General features: G+C 41.9%; 1 protein-coding gene across 1 annotated transcript in view; it reads right to left on the bottom strand.

The window, feature by feature from the left end:
* The window catches only part of ZFAND3 (zinc finger AN1-type containing 3), a 335,397-nt gene that overhangs the window by 15,605 nt on the left and 299,506 nt on the right, over positions 1-20,286 (bottom strand). The window contains exon 5 of the mRNA XM_044250372.1: positions 13,872-14,039. Within this exon, the coding sequence (XP_044106307.1) occupies positions 13,872-14,039 (168 nt within the window). The remainder of the gene's footprint in view (positions 1-13,871; positions 14,040-20,286) is intronic.

Raw genomic sequence — 20,286 nt, 5'->3', positions numbered from 1 at the left:
CTAGGAGGCACCCAGAGCAAAGAGGGACACTCCTTGTCATCTCCTCCTTCCAACAATGTTCCAGGCACTGCGTTATGGGCTGAGAATCAACTAGACAGATGGGCGGCTCTATCTCTCAACTCCACAGGTGACAACACAGAAGGAGAACATCCTTCAAATCTCAGGAAGAAAGAAAGAAGCAGGGGCACCCTCCTAAGCTCACAATACCCCTTGAGTAAATGCCAGCCAACTTCCTGCACCCATCACACCTCCATTTCTGCCCTCTAGTCCTTCTCCAGTTCATTTCCTTCCACTTTCTCTCCAACACCTTTCCCCAGCTCTTCTGTTTCTCGGGGTACCCCAGTAGCTGTGGCTGCCCTGACACCTACTCTGACAGCAGAAGATGTAGCCTGCAGGCTTAAAGAAAGACCACGCTTGGTGATGGTGGCGAGTATCCACACTGGGCGGCTTCCACGTGCGCACCTCTCATCAGTCTGCAAAGCACGTGGGAGAGGACTTCCATCTCCTACTCGATTCCACCTAACTCTGGACCAGGATGGGAATAATGTCTGTGGAAAGGTGAACTATTTCCTGGAGAAGCCAGCTGACCCAATTATTTTAGGCACTTCTCCAGTGAATTATAGGGCTGACTCATCCACTCTTTCCAATCTCTGGACACTGAACTCTGTTCCAACACTTCACAGTGAGTCTAGACTACTCCCACCTGCAGTGTGATAGCTCTTCTTCCCATCAGCTTGACAGCGCCTTCTCTTAGCACTTACTCTCTGACTATCTAGCACTTGTGTGTTTGCAGTCTCTGGGTCTCATGCACTTCATGGGCCCTGTCCCACGGACACTCTCCCTCATGGCACTGAGTTTCAGAGACTGAACAGTTCTGGTGACATCACACACGGTCTGAGAGCTTACAACCCACAAACACTGTGATGGGACTCTGGTTAGTGGGCAGATGAACTGTGTGCTAAGGTGGACTTCTCCGTATCTGCCTTTCAGTCAATGATAATGCCCCCCAAACGCAGATTTTCTTTTGAGAACACTGGCTACAGTATCAACCAACGCCACAAAGCTTGTGTGGCTATTTGTCACGGTCTTATTTAGGCTCATTGCCAGCAACACGATAGCAAAACTTGAAGTGGTAAGGCTTTCTTAGAGTCTGTATCTCCAGGGCCCACAAGCTGAGGAGTAAGGACTATCTTATCAAAGACTTGGTCTGCTTAGGTAAAAGCACTTTCCAGAAGCAGAAACAAACTCCACTGATATTGATCTCTTCAGAGGAAAGGTGCTATAGAAATCTCATCTAATAAATAAAGGATTCAGGCTCTAGTGTTAGGCTGTCAATTCAGCAAGGAAAAGAAGCTATCAGGCTCAAGGAGTCAAAAGTATTTATTGGTCATTTGTGCACTGTTTACAGAGCTCTATTCTAGGGGCTGGGTGGAGGAAAAAGAAAAGGAAGAAGTCACAAGTTCCTGCCTTGAAAGACAGCTGGAGATGTGCAGAGAGGAAAACAGCTCAAGGACACAAGAAGCAAAGCAAGAAATCAACTGCAAATAAAATCAATACAACCCAGCTATGTGCAATAAATCGGGGACACTGAGGAGAGGTCAACTGCATAAGGTATCCTGGAGGAGGTAAGTTTTCAAGGAAAATGAGGACATGAATTAGCACTCAGGAGAAAATGGAACATCCACATCAATAAGAATTAAGTGCCACCGTGTCTCATAATTACCCAGGCACAGTGGGAGACAAAAAGGTGGCAACACTATGGACCCTGTCCTCCAGAATCATCTTATCTAGGTGCAGGGACAAGTAGTCCATGGAACACCACTGAAAAACAGTGCTCTGGGATGACTCATTAACACCATCTCAAAAGGTTCTCACATAGTAGGCTGCCTACATTTGTACCATCCATTGTTCATCTCTGAACTGGGGGAGTGCTTAACAAGTGGGCTAATATCTATATGGTTGAAAATAAAGGTAACTTGGGCTGTTACTTCCTCACTGCTCAGAACGCCTGGGCCAGCAGGGGGACACAAACAGTGCAGGATTCTGGGAGCTCAACAAATCTGGGCTTGCATGCCAGGTGCTCCCTTAGTATTTCTAAGTTACTCAACCTCAAAGCTTATTTTCTCTTGCTATAAAAATGTAGTACCATTTTACAACAAAGCTTTTATCAGGGTCAAGTGATTTAACATAGAAGCAGGCATTCAGTACATAGCAGGTCCTCGATAAAGCTGTCCTTTCTCTGGGGTGTCTGGGTGGCTTGGTCAGTTAAGTATCTGCCTTTAGCTCAGGTCATGATCTCAGAGTCCTGGGATGGAGCATCATGTCAGGCTCCCTGCTCAGTGGAGAGTCTTCTCCCTCTGCCTCTGCACCCCTCTCCCCGCCTCGTGCTCACCTTCTCTCAAATCTTTTTAATAAAAGAAAAAGCTCTTCTTTTTCCTTCACCCAGAGGATTACAACTGCAGAGTTCATTCATTCAACTCAAACGTTTACTAGGCATGACTGCACTTCTACTACGGTAGGAGCCACCAAAGAACACTATATGACCCCTGTCCTCCAGTACTTATGGTCTAGAAGAACAGATAGTTTTAGCATGTTCTGCAAAGTACAGCAACAGAGGTCAACCATGGACTTCACAAGAGAGACGTTTTAGCAGTCTTGGAAGATCAACAGGTAAAGAAGGGTTTTTGTTTAAAAAGATACCCAGATTTTGTGAGGGCCCCCATAAGGAAGACCGTGGAGACCCTGAGCCCACTCTGGCATTCCTATACCCAGTCTAGTCCCCAATGTCCCACAGCAGTTCTTTAGTCCCTATGTACAGACTTGCTACTGGAGGAACAGGGTGCTGGAAAGCCAACATCCCGTGTTCAAATATCTGAAGAGCAGGCTTTCTCAAAGGTGACTTGTGACACATGACTCTGAAGGGCAGAGTGAGGAGGAATAAGGCATGTTCTAGGAGGAGGCTGGCTTTGGGTCAGCAGTTGAAGCACTAGGCAATCTAAGCGGCCTGGCAATAAGACACACCACACTCCCTCTGGGCTTAAGATATGCGCGGCAGATGGATAACTTCTAAGTCACTTAAGTACTTGGATTCTATGCCAGAGTGACAGGTCAGGCAGGAATGAGACACTGGTGTAGTTCTCTACAGGGGTCTGTATCTCTGTGACCTCTAAAGCGCTTATCTTATTCATGAGTAAGATGAAGCACAGGTTTTATTCATACAAACACATTCATCCCCAAAGTTGAGTATTTAATTAAACTATAAGCTTATCAAATATTTTAAATTAGACCAAGTAGGCAACACTACCCTATCTGATAGTATATATGACTTGTCTGCTTTCTACCCCGTACCAATAAAAACTCAAGGCAGATAAAATTATGTAACAATAAATAATGCTAAGGTTTCCTACCTACAACTTATTCCTTTGGCCAAATATTCCATTGGGAAACCCTCAGGTTGCACATGTACCCTGGCTTCATGAATATACATGGAGAATGGCCCAAGGACATTCTCCCATTCACTCACTTGGGCCTGCCTACAAATACTACTACAAAAGGGCTTTCCCCTAAAGATAACCAGTAGGCTCACCAGAGCACCACATTTCTGTGACTTCCAATTTTTCTTGTGTATTATTACTTAGCACTGTCTGGACACCACCATAGGCCACACACACTATTAAGGGCAGTGGGAAACTACAGAATAACACACAGGCCCAACCCTTGAGGATTTTAGAATCTAGCAGGAGAAAGGATATCATGGGAGGAAGGCATATGAAAGAAAGAAAAAGAATATGGAGCTAACTAGATCTGATATAAAGACTCTATGATGTGGATCACCTTACTTGATATGTACAGTAATTATATTTGGTCTTAAATTACCTTTCCATTTCCTATGGGGGGAAAATGAACTATTAGGTATACAGACAGTATATCAAACACTGAGGTATATATTATAGTTACCTGAGCAACTGCACTTCTACTTTCTGAAGAAGCTCCCCCTTCTATCCAGGGATTGGGCAATGCTGGTCCGAGGCCCACATTTATCCAGAAGCCCTGCTTTAGTAAGAATCTACTCAGAAGACTGTAAGTGTCTACGAGTATATATCTGCATACAGTGTACTGAACACAAATGAGTTTAACTATGTACATTAAAGGCCTTAGAAAGGGCATTTCTTTGGCAAACGTTGTGAACAATTTGTCATCGATCTGAAGGAAAAAAATTTTAAATCCTCTTATTTTGACTAAATACTACTTTAGGGGCACCTGGGTGGCTCAGTCAGTTAAGCATCTGCCTTCAGCTCAGCTCATGATTCCAGGGTCCTAGGCTTGAACCCTGCATCAGGCTCCCTGCTCAGCTGGGAGTCTGCTTCTCCTTCTCCCTTGGCTCCTCCCACCCTGCTCATGCGCATGCTCTCTTTCTCAAATAAGTAAAATCTTCAAAAATAAGTAAGTGCTACTTTATTTATCTCTACTACACCAACAGTCTAATTTGGCGACATTCTGCTGCAAAGAGTACTGAGTCCTGAGCAAGATTTTGGAGGCCAAACTAAGAGAAAGCAAAAAACAGTCAGGTGTATTAACTCGAAGGAAAGACCAAGAAATCTTCTCGGTACTTCAGAAGACACAAGTGAGATTCAGTGGGGACAAGCAGACATCCAGGATGCATGATGAAGAGCTGTAGTTAGGAAGGCCCAAGACCTCGTGATGGGAGGGACACTGCTGTGAGCCCTCACATTGGGCAATCTCTTCAGTCCCCGAGCTTTCGAATATCAAAGGCTGCAATCCTGAAATACCAGGATTTTGCAAACAGGTATAATGTTTGCATTATCACAGGTATAATGTGAGGTCAGTGGCAACCTTTCTGATCTCCATTTCCTCATTTATTGAAAAAAGTGGGGTTGGATGAAATTACTGCTAAGGCTTCTAATCCTGGTGGTATGTGCTACCAGTATATATTTACACACAAATTTTTGTGACTGTGCCTTGCTGGTAAAAACATTTAATTCAAGCAAAGCATTTCTAAGCATCTCTCAAGAGTAGTTTGCTTTTACTACCTCAGGTCAGAGTAACCTATAGCATCTTGGGTGTCTGTTACGACACCGGCTTGATGAAAAGAAAAATAATCTCAGGTCGCAGGCTTTCCCCATTAAAAATGGATAGACATGTTATAGAGAACCATGAGCAAAGGGAATATGCTTCAACTATAGACAGAAATGAATTCAAGAGATGGTAAAACTTTGAAGACATAGTTTTTTAGGCCATATGGTAGCTCACCCTGGGCTGTATCATCTGTTTTGAGGGAATATATTTGAACATTTACTGTTTCCCTAGAATGCACTCAATAGCTACAACCATTAAGATTTGTCAAGTTTAAGGAGCAGAGGTGGGGAACAGCTCTTAAAAACAAAAACAAAAAAACTAGAGCAGATGGGATTCCTGGATGGCTTAGGTGGAAGAACATGCAATTCTCTTGAGTCTAAGCCCCACACTGGGTGTAGAGATTACCAAAAATAAATAAATAAAACTTTAAAAATATACAGCTAAACCATACTTAGTTGTAAAAGATGAAATTTTACCAAAGATCAGGGAAGAGGCAAGGAGATTCATTCTCAACACTTCTATTCAACGTTGTGGTAGAGGTCGTAGCCAGTGCAATGATTCAAGAAAAAGAAATGATAGGCATAAAGACTGAAAAGGCACTAAACTGTCTTTATATGCAATGACATGATCATGGATGTAGACAATCCTAAGGAATCTAGCGCTAATAAGTGAGTTAGCAAAGTTGCAGAATAAAAAAAATCATACGAAAAAACTGTGTTTTGAAGGGACAGAAAAGAACAATCTGCAAGTAAATATAAAAACTTCTGTTCACAAGAGCATCAAAAAATTAAAATACTGGGAATAAATTTAAAAAACAATGAATATTTAAGTATGGACTCTTGATGAAGTAAGATATGAATGACCAAAAAAACTTATGAAAAAGACACTTAACATCACCAGTCATCTGGGAAATGCCTGATGGGAAATTAATACACCACCAGGAGAGGTAAAGTTAAATAAATGGCAATATTAAATACTGACAAATTATGGGTAAACTCGAATCCTAATATACTGCTAACAGAATTTTCTTAAAATGCAGAATGTATACTGGTCATTCAACCTGGCAGTTTCACTTCTATATCTACCTAAGAGGAATTACAACATATATCCACACAAAAACCTGTGTATAAATAATTTACAGCAGCTTTATTCAAAATATCCCCCAACTGGCAACAATCTAAATGTATGTCCACTGGCAAATGGATAAACTAATGTGATATTACCCATACAATGAAATACTACTCAACATTAAAGAGGAATGAACTACTAATATGTAACATTGTGGATCAATCTCAGAAACGTGCTACTTACACAGACAAGACTGTGTGTGTGTGTGTATACTGTATGAATCCATAGTATTAAAATTCTAGAAAAGGCAAAATTATACCAAAACAGATCAGTCAGTGGTTGCCTTGAGGCTGGGAAGGGGACTGTAGGGACCGACTAGAAAGGGACACAAGGGAAGATTTAGAGGTGATTTAAAACATTCTAAACTCTGATTTTAGTGAGGGCTGTACAATTTAAATTTACCAAAACTCACTGAACTGTAAAACAGGTAAATATGGTATACAAATTCTATCCCAAAAAATCTGTTTATGCACACTTTACTGGACAAAGAACTAAAACTATTTATTCTTGGAGCTAAAACAAAAGACATCAATAACTCATTCCCTTTCGTGATGATCCTTTTTTTTCCCATAAAGAAGTATTTTAGCAGGGTAACTTATCCAAACAGCTTTGATAAAATTATTGTGCTGTTATTGCTGCTAAGATTAGACTACAGACGGATAGCTGGAAATTTGCTATCCAGACAGAAAATTATTTCACTCTATGGGACAAGGGTCTCCTGGCTCACCTTCCAATAGGATAAGAATGTGACACAGACTTCAGCAGATATGCTCTGCATATGTGGTCTTTTAAAAGCTCAGTCTTTGATGCTCCTTTGCTGGGGAGGGGAGCTCTTCAAGTTTCTGACTTCTCTCTATAGCCTGGTCAGCAGACATATGGTAGGCTGGATCTCTGAGACAGTGCTGAACTAATGGGCTAAATACACAGAGTCAGTGTTCAGTAAAAGGCTTGATTTGTTTTGCTCTAACATATCATTGCGCAATTTACAGAGGAGCAGAAGAGGGACTAATCTGTTTTGGTTTTAGACTAGAACTTTTATACATTAAAGGTTAAATGGGGAATACAGAGAGCATACTCTTGTTTAGGTAAAAGTATAGTGAGAATGAAAGGAAGAAAGTAGCAAAGGCAGAAAATTTTCTTAGACTATTTCTCAAGATTTCCAACTACCCTTAGCTCTCACATATACAATAATTCCCATCAAAGGTTTTTTGTTGTCGTTTTTTGCTGTTGGGAAAATGGACAGGACACCTCCTTCTCTTGAGCCATAGATAACACATACTCAGCTGCAGTCTTACAAGTAATGGAAAAAATTTAGCTTTTCATCGCCAGATTTAGCATAGAACAGGATCCTAAAGGGCTGGGGTCTTGGTGACCACACACTCTCTCTATAACACATGGCAGAGCATGAACTCACCACTCAATGGCAGTAATGATAATAATGAACCAACCAAACCAATCTCGGCATGATAAAAGATCTCAGGTGTTTCCCAGGATAGCAAGGTTTCCTGATGGATCCAGGCTAGAACTCTGTAATGGAATAAAGCCTTTAAAAGAACATAGACAGCCAAATTTTCTTTTAGAGACAAAGGGCAGAATGCCAAATCTTCCTGACAGGTTCAAGCCACATGTGGATGAGGGTTTAAGCAAAGGCACAGACACATGGATTAATCTCAGGTGATCTCTGGTGCTGGTGAAATGGACCAGCCTGGTAATTTCTTGTCACCAACACACCTCACAGTTACCACAGCTCCTTGCCCCACTCTGGAACCTTAGGGTATCACTATTCACTCGCTGTGCAGTCCTCTGTAGTGGCAGGGATGACTGTGAAACAGGCCCATTTCCTTTTCACTTACTTAGTTCACATTTGTCCTAGACCATTCCTCTGAAAAAGATTCGTTAGCCTCCTGGGCTTTCCTCTGTGCTTAATTAAGAAAGAAAAAAAAAAGTCGTATTAGATCCTGTTGACCATATTCAAAACCAGTAACAGTGCCTCACTGCAAACCAACATCCAAACCCTACAGCCTGGAGTCTGAATTCCTACCGTCCCTTGTTAGTAGTCAACCCTAATCCAGCTGCACAGGGATCACCTTCAGAAAACCATCTTTGTACAGGTAGTCCCTCTTTCCACACATCTAAATCCCACTCTTCCTTTAAAGCCTCAATTACTGCAGCCTACCCAGAGTCTTCTATAGCTGAAATTAATTTCTTGCTCCCCATAGTCCTATAACACATGGCTTATACCTCAGTTAAAACTCTTATGGTAGGCTGCCCTGAATGCCAGCTGTTTCATGCCATGTATCTGCCTTCCTCATAGGCCCAGCAAATCCCTCTTGGAATGCATATTAAAGTCACCTCAGAGATCACTAGAAAAATGTCTGATTGCAGGCCTGGCCATAGGAGAAGTACCAGATGTATTCAGAACACATCTTTTTTTTTTTTTTTTAAAAAAAGACTGATTTTTGTGAGAGAGAGAGAGTTTGTGTGTTTAACAGACGGGGAGGGAGGGGCAGAGGGAGAGAGAGTCTTTAGCAGACTCCGCACTGAGCATAGAGCCCAACTTGGGGCTCAATCTCAGGATCCTCAGAGATCATGACCTAAGCCAAAACCAAGAGTCAGATGTTTAACTGACTGTGCCACCCAGGTACCCCCATAACATATCTTATTATGCCATGGAGTAAGAAAATGCTCTGGGAGCAATTTGACTACCAAAATAATTAAGTACAGTAATGAATTACAAACCACTGAAAAAAATATAAAAAGCCCATGAGCCCATAATAATAATAGATAAATAAATGGGGGAGAAGGGTCCTCACAAAAGAACACTGAATGCCAAATGAGAAATGTAGTAGGAGGGCTGGAGTGACAAAGATTATCATTCTGTAGTCATCAGAGTAAAGACTGGTTCTGGCAAGAATCATCAATGGATCCTAAATTTAGGAGACATGTTTGATGATGAGCAGGATTATGACATGGTCATAAACTGTTTTCCCAAAGAATGCTCACTAGCTACACGGTCAAAACAATAGCTCACTAGCTACACGGTCAAAACAACATTCCCCTACAGAATGGGGAAACTGGACAACACTCTGACTTGGGTGAGTGAATTAAAATTAACATCTACAATGAGGGGATGCCCTGAGAAGGGCACATCACTTCAAAGTAGTCTGTCTGGGGATAAATAATCTGAATCTAATCATGAAGAAACACCAGACAAACACAAATAAGGAGCATTCTATTTTTTAAAGGGCGTGGTGGGTGTAGTCTTAAAAAATGTCATCATCGATAAAAACAAGGCCATTAAAATGTTTCAGGTTCAAAGAGTCTAAAGGGACATGACAACTGAACACCACCACCTATTCCAGGACTGGATTCTGTCCTGAAAGGGGAAAATGCTTTTTTAAAAGACATTTTTTAGATGAACTGACAAACTGGAATATGGGTGGCAGATTTAGTAAAAGTGAAACTGAATCAGTATCAATTTACTGAAGCTGATAACTGTGCTACGGTTATAAAATAATATCCCTAAGTCATAGAAAACAGATGTGATGTTTGCAACTTACTTTCAAATGGTCCAAGAAAACACTTTAAATTTCCAAATAAAAAGCTAAAACAATAGCTGGTGACCTTTTCTGAGGCTTCGGCATTCTGTTCTTAAAAGCTTCGCAGGACGGAGAACGGTCCGGAGCAGCGGTTCTCAAAGCGCAGAAACCAGCAGCATCAGCACCACTCAGAACGTTGTTAATCATGCACAGGCCCACTGGGAGGCGGGAGGGCACAAATCTGGGTTTTGCCACACCTTCCATACGGTTCTGATGCCCACTCCAATTTGAAACCATTGACCTAGACTATGTGTTCCTACATTCCATATTTCTAGATCCTATATTCCCCACAAAACCTAGCAAAATGCTTCATGCATAGTCCCATCTCAATAAATGCTTGAAGAATTCAGTTCAACAATGAATGAGAATGCAAAAATGACCACTGAGGCACCTGGAGAAGAAAAACTACTCTGAAGGGTGAAAGCATCTCTCCTGAGTTTCTAAAGTGAACATAAAATTTATTTTGAAAGCACGAAAAGGAAGCCAGATTACTTAGGTTGTTAGTAAAAGCACTGCTGTCCCAAAAGGGAGCATATCAGCTTAGAGTTTAAGTCACACTCAACTAAAAACAGGTGATAACTTATGCAAGCTCTTAGACTGGTATTTAAAAATTAATTCTGTGGTTCTGGATAGCAAGGCACAGCGATTACGAAGCCATGCTGCGTGTTTCATGCAAGATCGGCTTGGAGAACACAGCCTTCACATGGCTGTGATGCAGCCCAGATCTGATGAGGATGGCCAGATTTCAGAACATCCTCTAGGTGGCATTTGCAGAGATAAGACTCCTGTAATGAGAATGAGCTGATCAATTTGCCTACTGAGTAGAAAATGAAACAAATAAATCCATTTTTATGCAACTGTTTTCTATCTTGAGAAGTTAAACTGTTGAAGATACTCTGGGATGCAGGCTATCAGCCCAGCCTCACCACACGCCTTTTCTAATTGGCACCCTGAAAGATTTCACAGGAAAAGGGTGTTACTTTGGTATTGTTGATTTAAAGGTTATCTAGTCACAGCAAGGCAGAGGAGAATTCATCTTCAAAATTCACCTCCTTATTGAAAGCCCATGGAGTATCTTGGCAATTAACAATTCCTATCACCTCTAGCTGTTCCTTATGTGAGAAGGCTCAAACTCGCCTTACAAATTGCTCTTTTGAAGATCAAAGGCAAGCTGAATGTGTCTGTGTGTGCTCTCGATGAGACTGTAATTTAATGGAATTTTTAGAGAAGGCTTGCTAGCAGTGTTTGGATGACAGCCCTGAGGCGGGAGGATTCAGGGGAGCTTGGCCACTCTTCCCTTTGGTGCATCTTCCCTGTCTTTAATTGGCACCTCATTAGAAATTAATGAAAATGACATCCTCTGTTCTTCCTGCTCTAGGCATCGAATGCTACAAAAAGGCCCATCACAATTCATAACACATTCAATTTATATAGCAATGGCTCTTAAGCATTATTTATGAGATGTGAATTTCTTGTCAGCAGTTAATAACCTGTACAGACTGGAAGGGGAATGGAAAAAGATTGTGAATATATATATTAAGAAAAAGATTTTCTGCAGTGGAGAAGTGTTCTGAGTTCAAACTACCTTCCCAAGTCTTTACTTCCTGTAGTAAATTACCATACCCCCCCTACTGCAGTCCCAAATCTTTCAGGGCAGTTCAACGTCTCTTCAACACTCCATGCATCCTCAAGGAAATAATGACACAACTCGCCATTTCCTAGAGAGAGCCAAGCAGATAGGCAGGAGGAACACAAGAGCTATTTGTCAAAGATCTGTCCCAGAGGTGTAAGTTCCCACTGCTGTCCTTCATCTTTTAAAATGTGGCAGCAGACTGTCATTTTTCTGGGCACATAAGTGTAACACTCTCAGTGGGCCAAACTGAACTCCCTGCTCTCTCTAGGAAGGCTTCATCTGGAGGGATTGCAAAAAGCTCAGGGCTTTTTTCCCAGCATTAAAATCAAATCGCTGTACATAAGTAGACCCTAAGAATTGGGCATAAACCAAGGGATTATGTGTTAGATCATTTAAAAAGAATGCATGTCTGTCATAAACCTAACAGGTACTTTAGAAATCCAGCCTCCTGTGAAGAACACAGTAGAATAATCTGAACTTACCAGCGACAGTCAACTGGGTTTCACTTAGGAGCACGTGAAATCATCTAACATGTATTTCTAGATTTTATTCTGCTGGGTGATTAAGACCATAGGCACTTTGGTGGTTTGCATCAAAGCTGAAGCATAAACTGGCATACCCGGTTACACCACCCTTGCATCTCTCAGTGCTGAACTGTGAGTTCTCACTCCCTGCCTGACAAGGACAGGAGGGCATCAGCCACTGCCAGAGGCAAACGACACACTTAACGGATCAACTGCTTGATCCACTAGGGCAAATCCTGTGTAATACCCAGGATTCCATTACTTTCAAGAAAGAAACAAGAATGTAAGGTACAGGAAAATCCCATGATTCTAATTTGGGAACAACCAAGGGCATGTGTTATAAAAGCAACCGGCAAAATGGTCAGGTGGGCTTCACAACACTGATAACAGACTGAACACTGAAACCAGCCCCCTCCAATGGTTTGTGCAAAGACCAAAGCAAGAACTCGCAGACTATAAAAGATGAAACAAACCCTTCAATATGGACAAGGCTGGTTAGCCACCATGCCCCAGAGTTTGCTCAGCTGACCACAGTTTCCTTCCCTATTTCACCGAGTGTTTAAGATTATCTGGCAGGGTTGATCAGAACGTAGTTGAAGAATAAGGTTCTGGGCTCTTGGGCCATGGCACATCCATGAACACAACCAAAGCTGCTGAGAGCCTCTCCTCCCACCTTTTATCCTACCTTTCTTCTTTACACTTCCACACAAGCAATTAACAAGATAACTAACCACCAAGCTAAAACAGTAAAAACTGGTCCAGGGGACTTCCCATGCTACAACAAACAGATTGCTGGTCTTGACAGAAACAGGAGTTCCACCTTTGCTTCCATGAGAAGCTGGTACATCCTCCTTTCCTTCTCATTTCCAACAGGGTAAATAACTGAGGCATGGGAGAAGCAATGGCCGCCTCTTCGGGAGATGAGAGATTTTGAGTTCCTGATTTTCCAGCTGCTGAGAGAACCATCCAGTCCTGCCTGTCAGCATCAATACCTGCAGGGTGTCTATGGCTGTCCCAGGGGAAAAGGAGGCTTCTAAATCTTACTCCTAAGGACAAAGAACATAGGATTCTCAGTGTGAGAGCCACGTCTCCAGATCTGCCTGATGACAGCTCTGTCCCACAGAACAATTTTATAATACTAAGCGTTAAATCAGGGAATAAAAACAGGAAAACTAAGTCAGCCTAAATAATGCAGCTACACAATTTTGCTTCTATAGGACATGATGTATGTGCTCAAAGGGAGAGAAAGAATTGGACTAAGTTTTGTTCTGCTTTGGGCAGGCATAAAGTTTTAAAACACATCCCTGGGCAGCAATTCGGAGAGCCAGTATTACACTGGATAACACAGAAGGAGTGTTACTTTAAAGCTATTTCAAGGGGTTAAATGACAATAAATTATGGTTCAAAGAAATAATTTTCCAATCAAAGTTTCACTTAAAAGGGTATCAGGGGGAGAAGAGTTTCCATTTATTCTACGTACTAAGATACTCATTCAAAATTAATTTAATATCTGAATTTTATAACACATATCTGAGAATTTCACTGGTTTGGTTAATTTCTAAGTAAGTCATCAATGAGCAGGAACCAGAGTAATATACGGTAGGGAGAAGCTGAAAGCAGTAACCAGTGACAGTGCAACTCTAAAGTAGTAAGTGTAAGAGAAGTGGGAATGTTTTTGTTTTTGTTTTTGTTTTTGGTGGGCGTGAGAGGAAATAAAGGGCATTTAGAAGGAAGACTCCCTCACTCCTGTTTTCATAAGCTCCAGCCCCACGGCTTGCAGGGAGGCACTCAGAAGAATGAAGGACTTCAGCTTCTTGAGAAGAATTTCCACAGCTAGAGCAGGGTATCAAGGACACAAATCCCCGTCATACCACTGGGGGCGATGCTTACCGCAGCGGCAGGATCCCAATTCCTGCTGCACCAGCTCCAGTTTGGTTTGGCACTGGAAGCACCGACGTCGACTCTTCTGTTTAGATCGGCTGGTTTCCTCAGGTCGTTCGGTATTCTCCAGTAGTCGTGCCCGTTTCACTGGCGAAGCCTCATTCTCAGACTGTGAATCTGACCAAAACGACACATTTGGGGGTCAGGGTTAGTGCTTGGCCTGGTGAGCACAGCTAATTAATAATATACTGCAAGCCACTCTACTGTCCTCTTTCAGGAACTGGACTTGTGTGAGCAACAGCCAGTCCTGCCTCGCCTGGTTTATGCTGCACAAACTGCGACAAGCACATACCTGTAGGGCAGACTTATAACAAGCGAGGTCTGAGCTAGAGAGGAGGTGGGCTGACTCAACAAAAATCAGTACTATGCTGTTGTTTTTAAAAACAGGGGTTGCTTTGAGGAGACCATTCAAGCTGGATCTGGGATCCTCTTCTTGTCTGTGCCCCTTCTTCGGGCCCTGGCAGCTTACTGCTTGCATTGGTTATTTACTGCTTCTTACAGATCTGCTTGTCCTCAAGTAGACTATAGTTGTTTAGAAAAGGGATTAAGCCTAATATTTCTTTTCATCATCATGCTTATTAGCACAATTCTGTACCCGATGCAGTATTTGATGGGTGATCCAAAATCTTTTCTAGCAAAAATACTCATGTTTCTACTCTTAAATGTAACAAAACACAACCTATGAAATCAGGTTCTGCTGTTGAAAATTATTTCAATTTTATTCAGAGTAAAGGAGCATCCTTGCTTATTCACAAGCAAGCTATCCGTCCCAAGGCCTCCACTGTGGAGTGCTACAGAAGCAGCGCTCTGCACAACCACCCTGGCTGGTGCCAAACTGGTGTGTGGAGAAAGGGGTAACATGTGACAACTCGTATTGTGTAGAACCTTAAAAAAGTAACTAAAGAAACAATAAAGTTTCTCACATAGGCAGACTGTAAATAACTCCTGCCGTCAAGGGGGTAAAAAAAAAGAAGAAGAAGGGCACAGGGTACTCCGTATTCTTGGACTTGCTGCCACTGTGGCATACTTGAGATGTACCTCTTGCCAAGGTTCCAAAGGGGTTTGTGCTAAACTCTCTCTGGAAGGAGTCTCCTAAATGATTTTTGTCAAAACAGATAGATCCAGATCCCACCACTTTTCACCCTTCCACCACTACCATCCTGGTCCAAGTTACCACTATCTCACATCCAGCCTAATATAATAGCCTTTTAACTAATGAGCCAAATGATCCTGTTAAAAATCAAGTTAGAATCACTTCACTTCCCTGTTCAAAACCCTTTTATAGCTCTCCTTTCTAGAGTAAAAGTTCAAATATCTACTACAGCACTCACAAGGCCCTGCATGATTTGCCCTCCTCTCTGCTCTCTTACCTCTGCTGCTGTTCTTTCTCTCTACTGCTGTTTTTTCCCTCTACTCCATCCACACTAGTCTCCTGATGGTCTCCTACCTCAGGGCCTTTGCACCTTCTGTTCCAATTGTTTAGGACTTGTTACCCAGATCTACATGGATCTCATCTCTTTTAAGTCTTTTGAAGTCACATTTTCAACATCCTTTTCTCTGCTCACCCTATCTAGACTATTCATGTTCCCTTCCCCTAGCATGTACCCTCCTCCCAACTCCTCCCTTTTATTCCTCCACAGCACTGTACCTTTTAACATTATCCTCACGGAGGATATAAAATTCTGCAGGGCAGGAAGTTTCACCTGCTTTGTTCATAATCTGCCTACAATGCCTACAACTCAATAAATATTTCTCAGATGAATGAATCTTCTCCTAGGCAGTTCTGATTTTTCTACTTAAAGTGGCCCTCGTGAGAAGCAGCACACTGTTGGATGTATTTCAGTGGAGGCTTTGTACCTCTTCTCCAGCCCCTCCGTGTGAAGACGATGCAGGTCACTAGGGAACACTCACTGCCCCGACACTGAAGATACAAATAGCCCTGCCCCCCCTCAGCCCAGCACATTGTGCACTGACTTACGGAAGGCACACACCATTCTTACCAATTGTAAACTTCATTTTTCATCTCATTTAGTTCTTCCAGTCCTACATGACATTTTCCCCCAATACAAACCAACTAAACAAGGCCTTTGATGAAAACAATTGAAAGCAAGTTCAGCCTATTTCCCAGCTCTGCTGAGCGAAGCTGTCCAAACCCAATCGGTGTGATGACTGAGGCAGCCACAGACAGGGCCCCTTCCCCTACAACAGCAACAAGCAACAATCTAAATGTAAATCATTACAAAGCAACCAACCCAAAGGAATTCACTTCATATGAGCTAGAGTGCTCTCTGGGGGAGGTCTTCTTTCACAAACCAGCAATGGCATAATTTGTATTAATAGCTCTATTTAGACACACTTAAAAAAAGAGAGAGAGAGAGAGAGAAAAAATTCTAGAGTAAGAGCCATAACAAAAAAATAGTCTCTGCTATGAGACAAGGTCCTAAATGTGGAGCATCCGTAAGAGAAATTATCTCCCAACCCTGGGGCATGGGGTGGGGGAAGAGAGAGAGGAGTCCACACGAAGAAGGGGAGGCTGTTGAAACCTCTGCATTATTAATACTGTTAAAATCCAGACGGCTTTTGACATGATGCCAACACGCCTCTAATGTAAAAGAGGACCACTCAGATCCTAACCCTTTCCTTCACAACACGATCTGATAGAACAGAGCATGTGTCTGGAAATACAGTGTCACATTCAAAGCTGTTTTCCATATGACTCTGTCCCAAACTGTCAAATGCACTATCTACCCATCCCCATTTTGAAAGCAAACTTTTGCTAAGGAGAACATGTTCCTTTTAGCATGGCAATACTATCCATAGCTAACTATTTTCAAATAAGCACTGGAGGGATATGTCAGAAAATATTGTTCAATGTAGGATTCCTAAGATTGGGAAACAGAATTCGTATATATGTAATCATAAACATCACTTGTCATTAATTGTAATCATCACTGGTCATTATCAAACAAGCCACTTGATGGGAAACCCAAATGTTAGAGGAGGCCTGTGTTTTCCATTTCTAATTTCCTACTCTAATCTCATGTTGAAATTTCCCTTTCCTCATCCCACATTTTATATTAAGACTCTGAGTTATTTGTTCTGGTGGTCAGGAGGTATATGACATTCCAGAAATTACGGGTCCTAAGGGTGTTTTATGTTGCTGCTAACAGCTTCTGGGTGCACTGCCTTCGTCATCCTAAAAGACCACCGAGCCCTAGTCAGTTCTCTAAGAGTCAATGTCTAGGCATCTGGACAAGTCTAAGACCAAAGGCACCCATGGATAGAAAGACAGAACCATGAGAAGCTGTCCTCAATGATTTTAAACCAAAACAGATGAAAAGTGGTTCAGAATGTGTTATTTTTTTTTTATAATCAAGGAACTGTTCCTAGACATTAAGAGAGCTATGACTTTTACATTCTGGAATATGCCCACTTAATCTTAACTCAGTCAATGGTCTATTAAATTGAAAGGAATCCCTGTGCCTTCTAATGCTCCCTGCCACATTTTTCTTGGGGGGGGGGAGCTCCCTAAACTCCACATGCTGCTATCCAGGAAGATGACTGTGTTATATATAACTTCTTGGAGAAGCAAAGCATTCCTGACATTTTTTCACAAGTCAACTTAGTGTTTTAATTAGTAGCTAATGAAATAAATAGTGGTCTACAGGATCACCATCATGTCTGCATAAGAAATTTACATCTCCTGTGCTAATTACCTAATGAAACTTTGTGCCATGTGGTGAGCTCCCTAAATAAGAGAAACAGATGTCCAGGGCAGGGAATCTAATTGCTTAATAATGAACTAAATAATTCAACTATTTGATTATAAATTCTATGTGAATTTAAAAAAAGACTACTAGAAAGAAAAGATCCAAACATGGTCAACACTAAAGGAATCTTCATCTACTGTCCATAATTGAATAAATTAAACTTTGATTATTCACTTTTTGCCCACAAACATCACTCCTGTCGCCGTGATATATTTTCAATTTCCTCAACAAGGAGGGAAACACCCAACAGTCTACTTGCTTAATCTGAACTTGGGCAATAAGGGTTAAACACGGAGAGAAAGGTGAACAGAAATAACTCTTACATGCAGCTTCAACTGTCAGAAGAAACCCGTCCTTGCAAGGAGCATGCTCATTAGCAGCAGGAGGAGCTGGAGTGGCAAGCTAGAAACTGTTTCCACCCCAGGAGTTAAGAGTGACTTCTAATTAAGGTCCTTTATAAACGGCCAACAAAGCACATTTTTTCCCAGTATGCTCTTTCTTGAGGGCATAAATCTAGTCTGCATATACCCACACAAGAGCTGCCACACCCCCATGCTGGGTTCATAGTTCTTGATACTCACCAGCTGCCCATTTCCTCTGCCTATGTTTAACAGAACGAGAGAGATCTCATATCAGATCTTCTAAGTCTAAGAACAGTTTGATCAAGAATCATAATGTGATCACATGAGAAAGGAAAATCTTAAGATAAGGTACTTTACCTACTAGCTCCTTAGGTTTGAAGGTAACCACTGCTTAATTTGTGACAGAGAAACAAGTACAGAGATTTTTAAAACACCCATCTTCTGAGGAGGGAAACTCAAAATTTTAATTGTACTTTCCTAGCCAATCGCAGAAAGCAGTGCTAAGACTCTCAATTTAGGAACACAGTTTAACTGGAAAGCTTGACTGGAGACAACAAACAGAGCTACTTCTTTTAAAATTCTGTTTTGTCTCTGACAGAAATTCACATTTGTTCCTTACTGTCATTGTTCTTGTCTTTATTACTCATGTTCTCTCCTGAAAATTTCCAAATAAATTGTGTCAGGCCTGTCAGAGTTGAATCCCAATCTCTCTTAATCTACCATCACTGTGCAGCTGGCAGGAGGCACACACCCAGGGCTGCTAACCATGACTGTGGCCTTCTGACATCTCAGGCAGGCTCTTAGCCTTCTGGACAACCCAACACTCACAATTTAGAATAGGAGAATGGGAGAAGCAAAGTGGCAACAAAGAGAGGGAAGCCTTCCTCATTCGCTTCACCCACACCTTCCCTCACCTGTAAGAAAGAAAGATGAATCTGTTTAATCTCGGGCTGTATGACAGCTTTTGAGGCACTCAATCAGTTTTTTTAGAACCTATCACAGTCTCTTGACAGATTGACATTTATGATCCCAACAGCCTGTGCAAACATCAGTAAGAGCAATAATTAATGAACCCTCACACATCACACTGCTGCCTCTCCTTCGACCATTTAAAAGGAACTTAAGCAGCTAAAACCTCTGTCCATGAAAAACACCACACTCTCACTGGAAAAATTGATAAAAGAGACCAAAAAAATCTGTTTTATAGGTACTTTCTGTTTCTCATACTTTGCTTTCAGTGTGTGCAGGGATTAAATTCATCCTCTCCTGAGACTTCAGGAGGAAAAAAAAACACAACTCATCATTACCCACTAGACACTGTTTCCCCACTTTGTTCAACTGGCATTTCCCCCTTCTTTCTTATTTTCCTAATGGCCCTAAAACAATTCTGGAATGACACATCTGTTAAAAATACATGGACATCAGGGCACCTGGGTGGCTCAGTTGGTTAAGGCACTGCTTTGGCTCAGGTCATGATCCCGGAGTCCCAGGATCGAGTTCCGCATTGGGCTGCTTCTCCCTCTGACCTTCTCCTCTCTCATGTTCTCTCTCTCTCTCTCAAATAAAAATAAATAAAATCTTTAAATACACGGACATCAAAACATGGCCAAAAAGAAGTTCAAGTGTTCAGAAAGGGCTGATGATTAAACTTTTGTGGGGAATGCCTTCATATATACTTGATACATGACATGGAGATGAATGTAGCTTGAAATACACCAGTGATGCGGTCTTCTATCATAACCATTTTAAAGGTCAGTTGTTCTCAGACTGCCAGGAAGTACTATTCTTAAGCATTAATCCCTCTGTTCTCCATTCAGCTCCACTCCCATACCCCTGTTATTTTCTCTGGCTCTCTCTTTTACTATTAGAGATACCTGGGGTTGGTCTCCCTCACCATCACAACCTCAAGACAGGAAACAGACCTCTGACTCTTCCTCCCTGCTGAGAACACAAGACCGGGAGACCTGAGGTAGCTGATGGGTGTAGATGACTATGGGTGGGAGTGCACCTGGACTTTTGGGTTCTCTGTCCTCAATCTGCTAACAGATACATGGCATCAGAAAGCTTCTGGAGGGTAACTGTATCATTTAATGGTCTGATTTTGGTTGTCATGACAGCAATGCAAAAGCTGCTTCTGCAGGGACTTTTTTGGTTAGAAGATAGCTTAAAGAGCAGCAAAACACATGGAAGTCATGAGTCATGATAATTTGTACCCATGTGGGAGAGGATTAC

Source organism: Neovison vison, chromosome 1, assembly GCF_020171115.1.
Source record: "Neovison vison isolate M4711 chromosome 1, ASM_NN_V1, whole genome shotgun sequence".
NCBI classification, from domain to species: domain Eukaryota; kingdom Metazoa; phylum Chordata; class Mammalia; order Carnivora; family Mustelidae; genus Neogale; species Neogale vison.
Note: the sequence above shows the minus strand (reverse complement) of the source record. Positions and strands in the feature narration are given on the sequence as shown.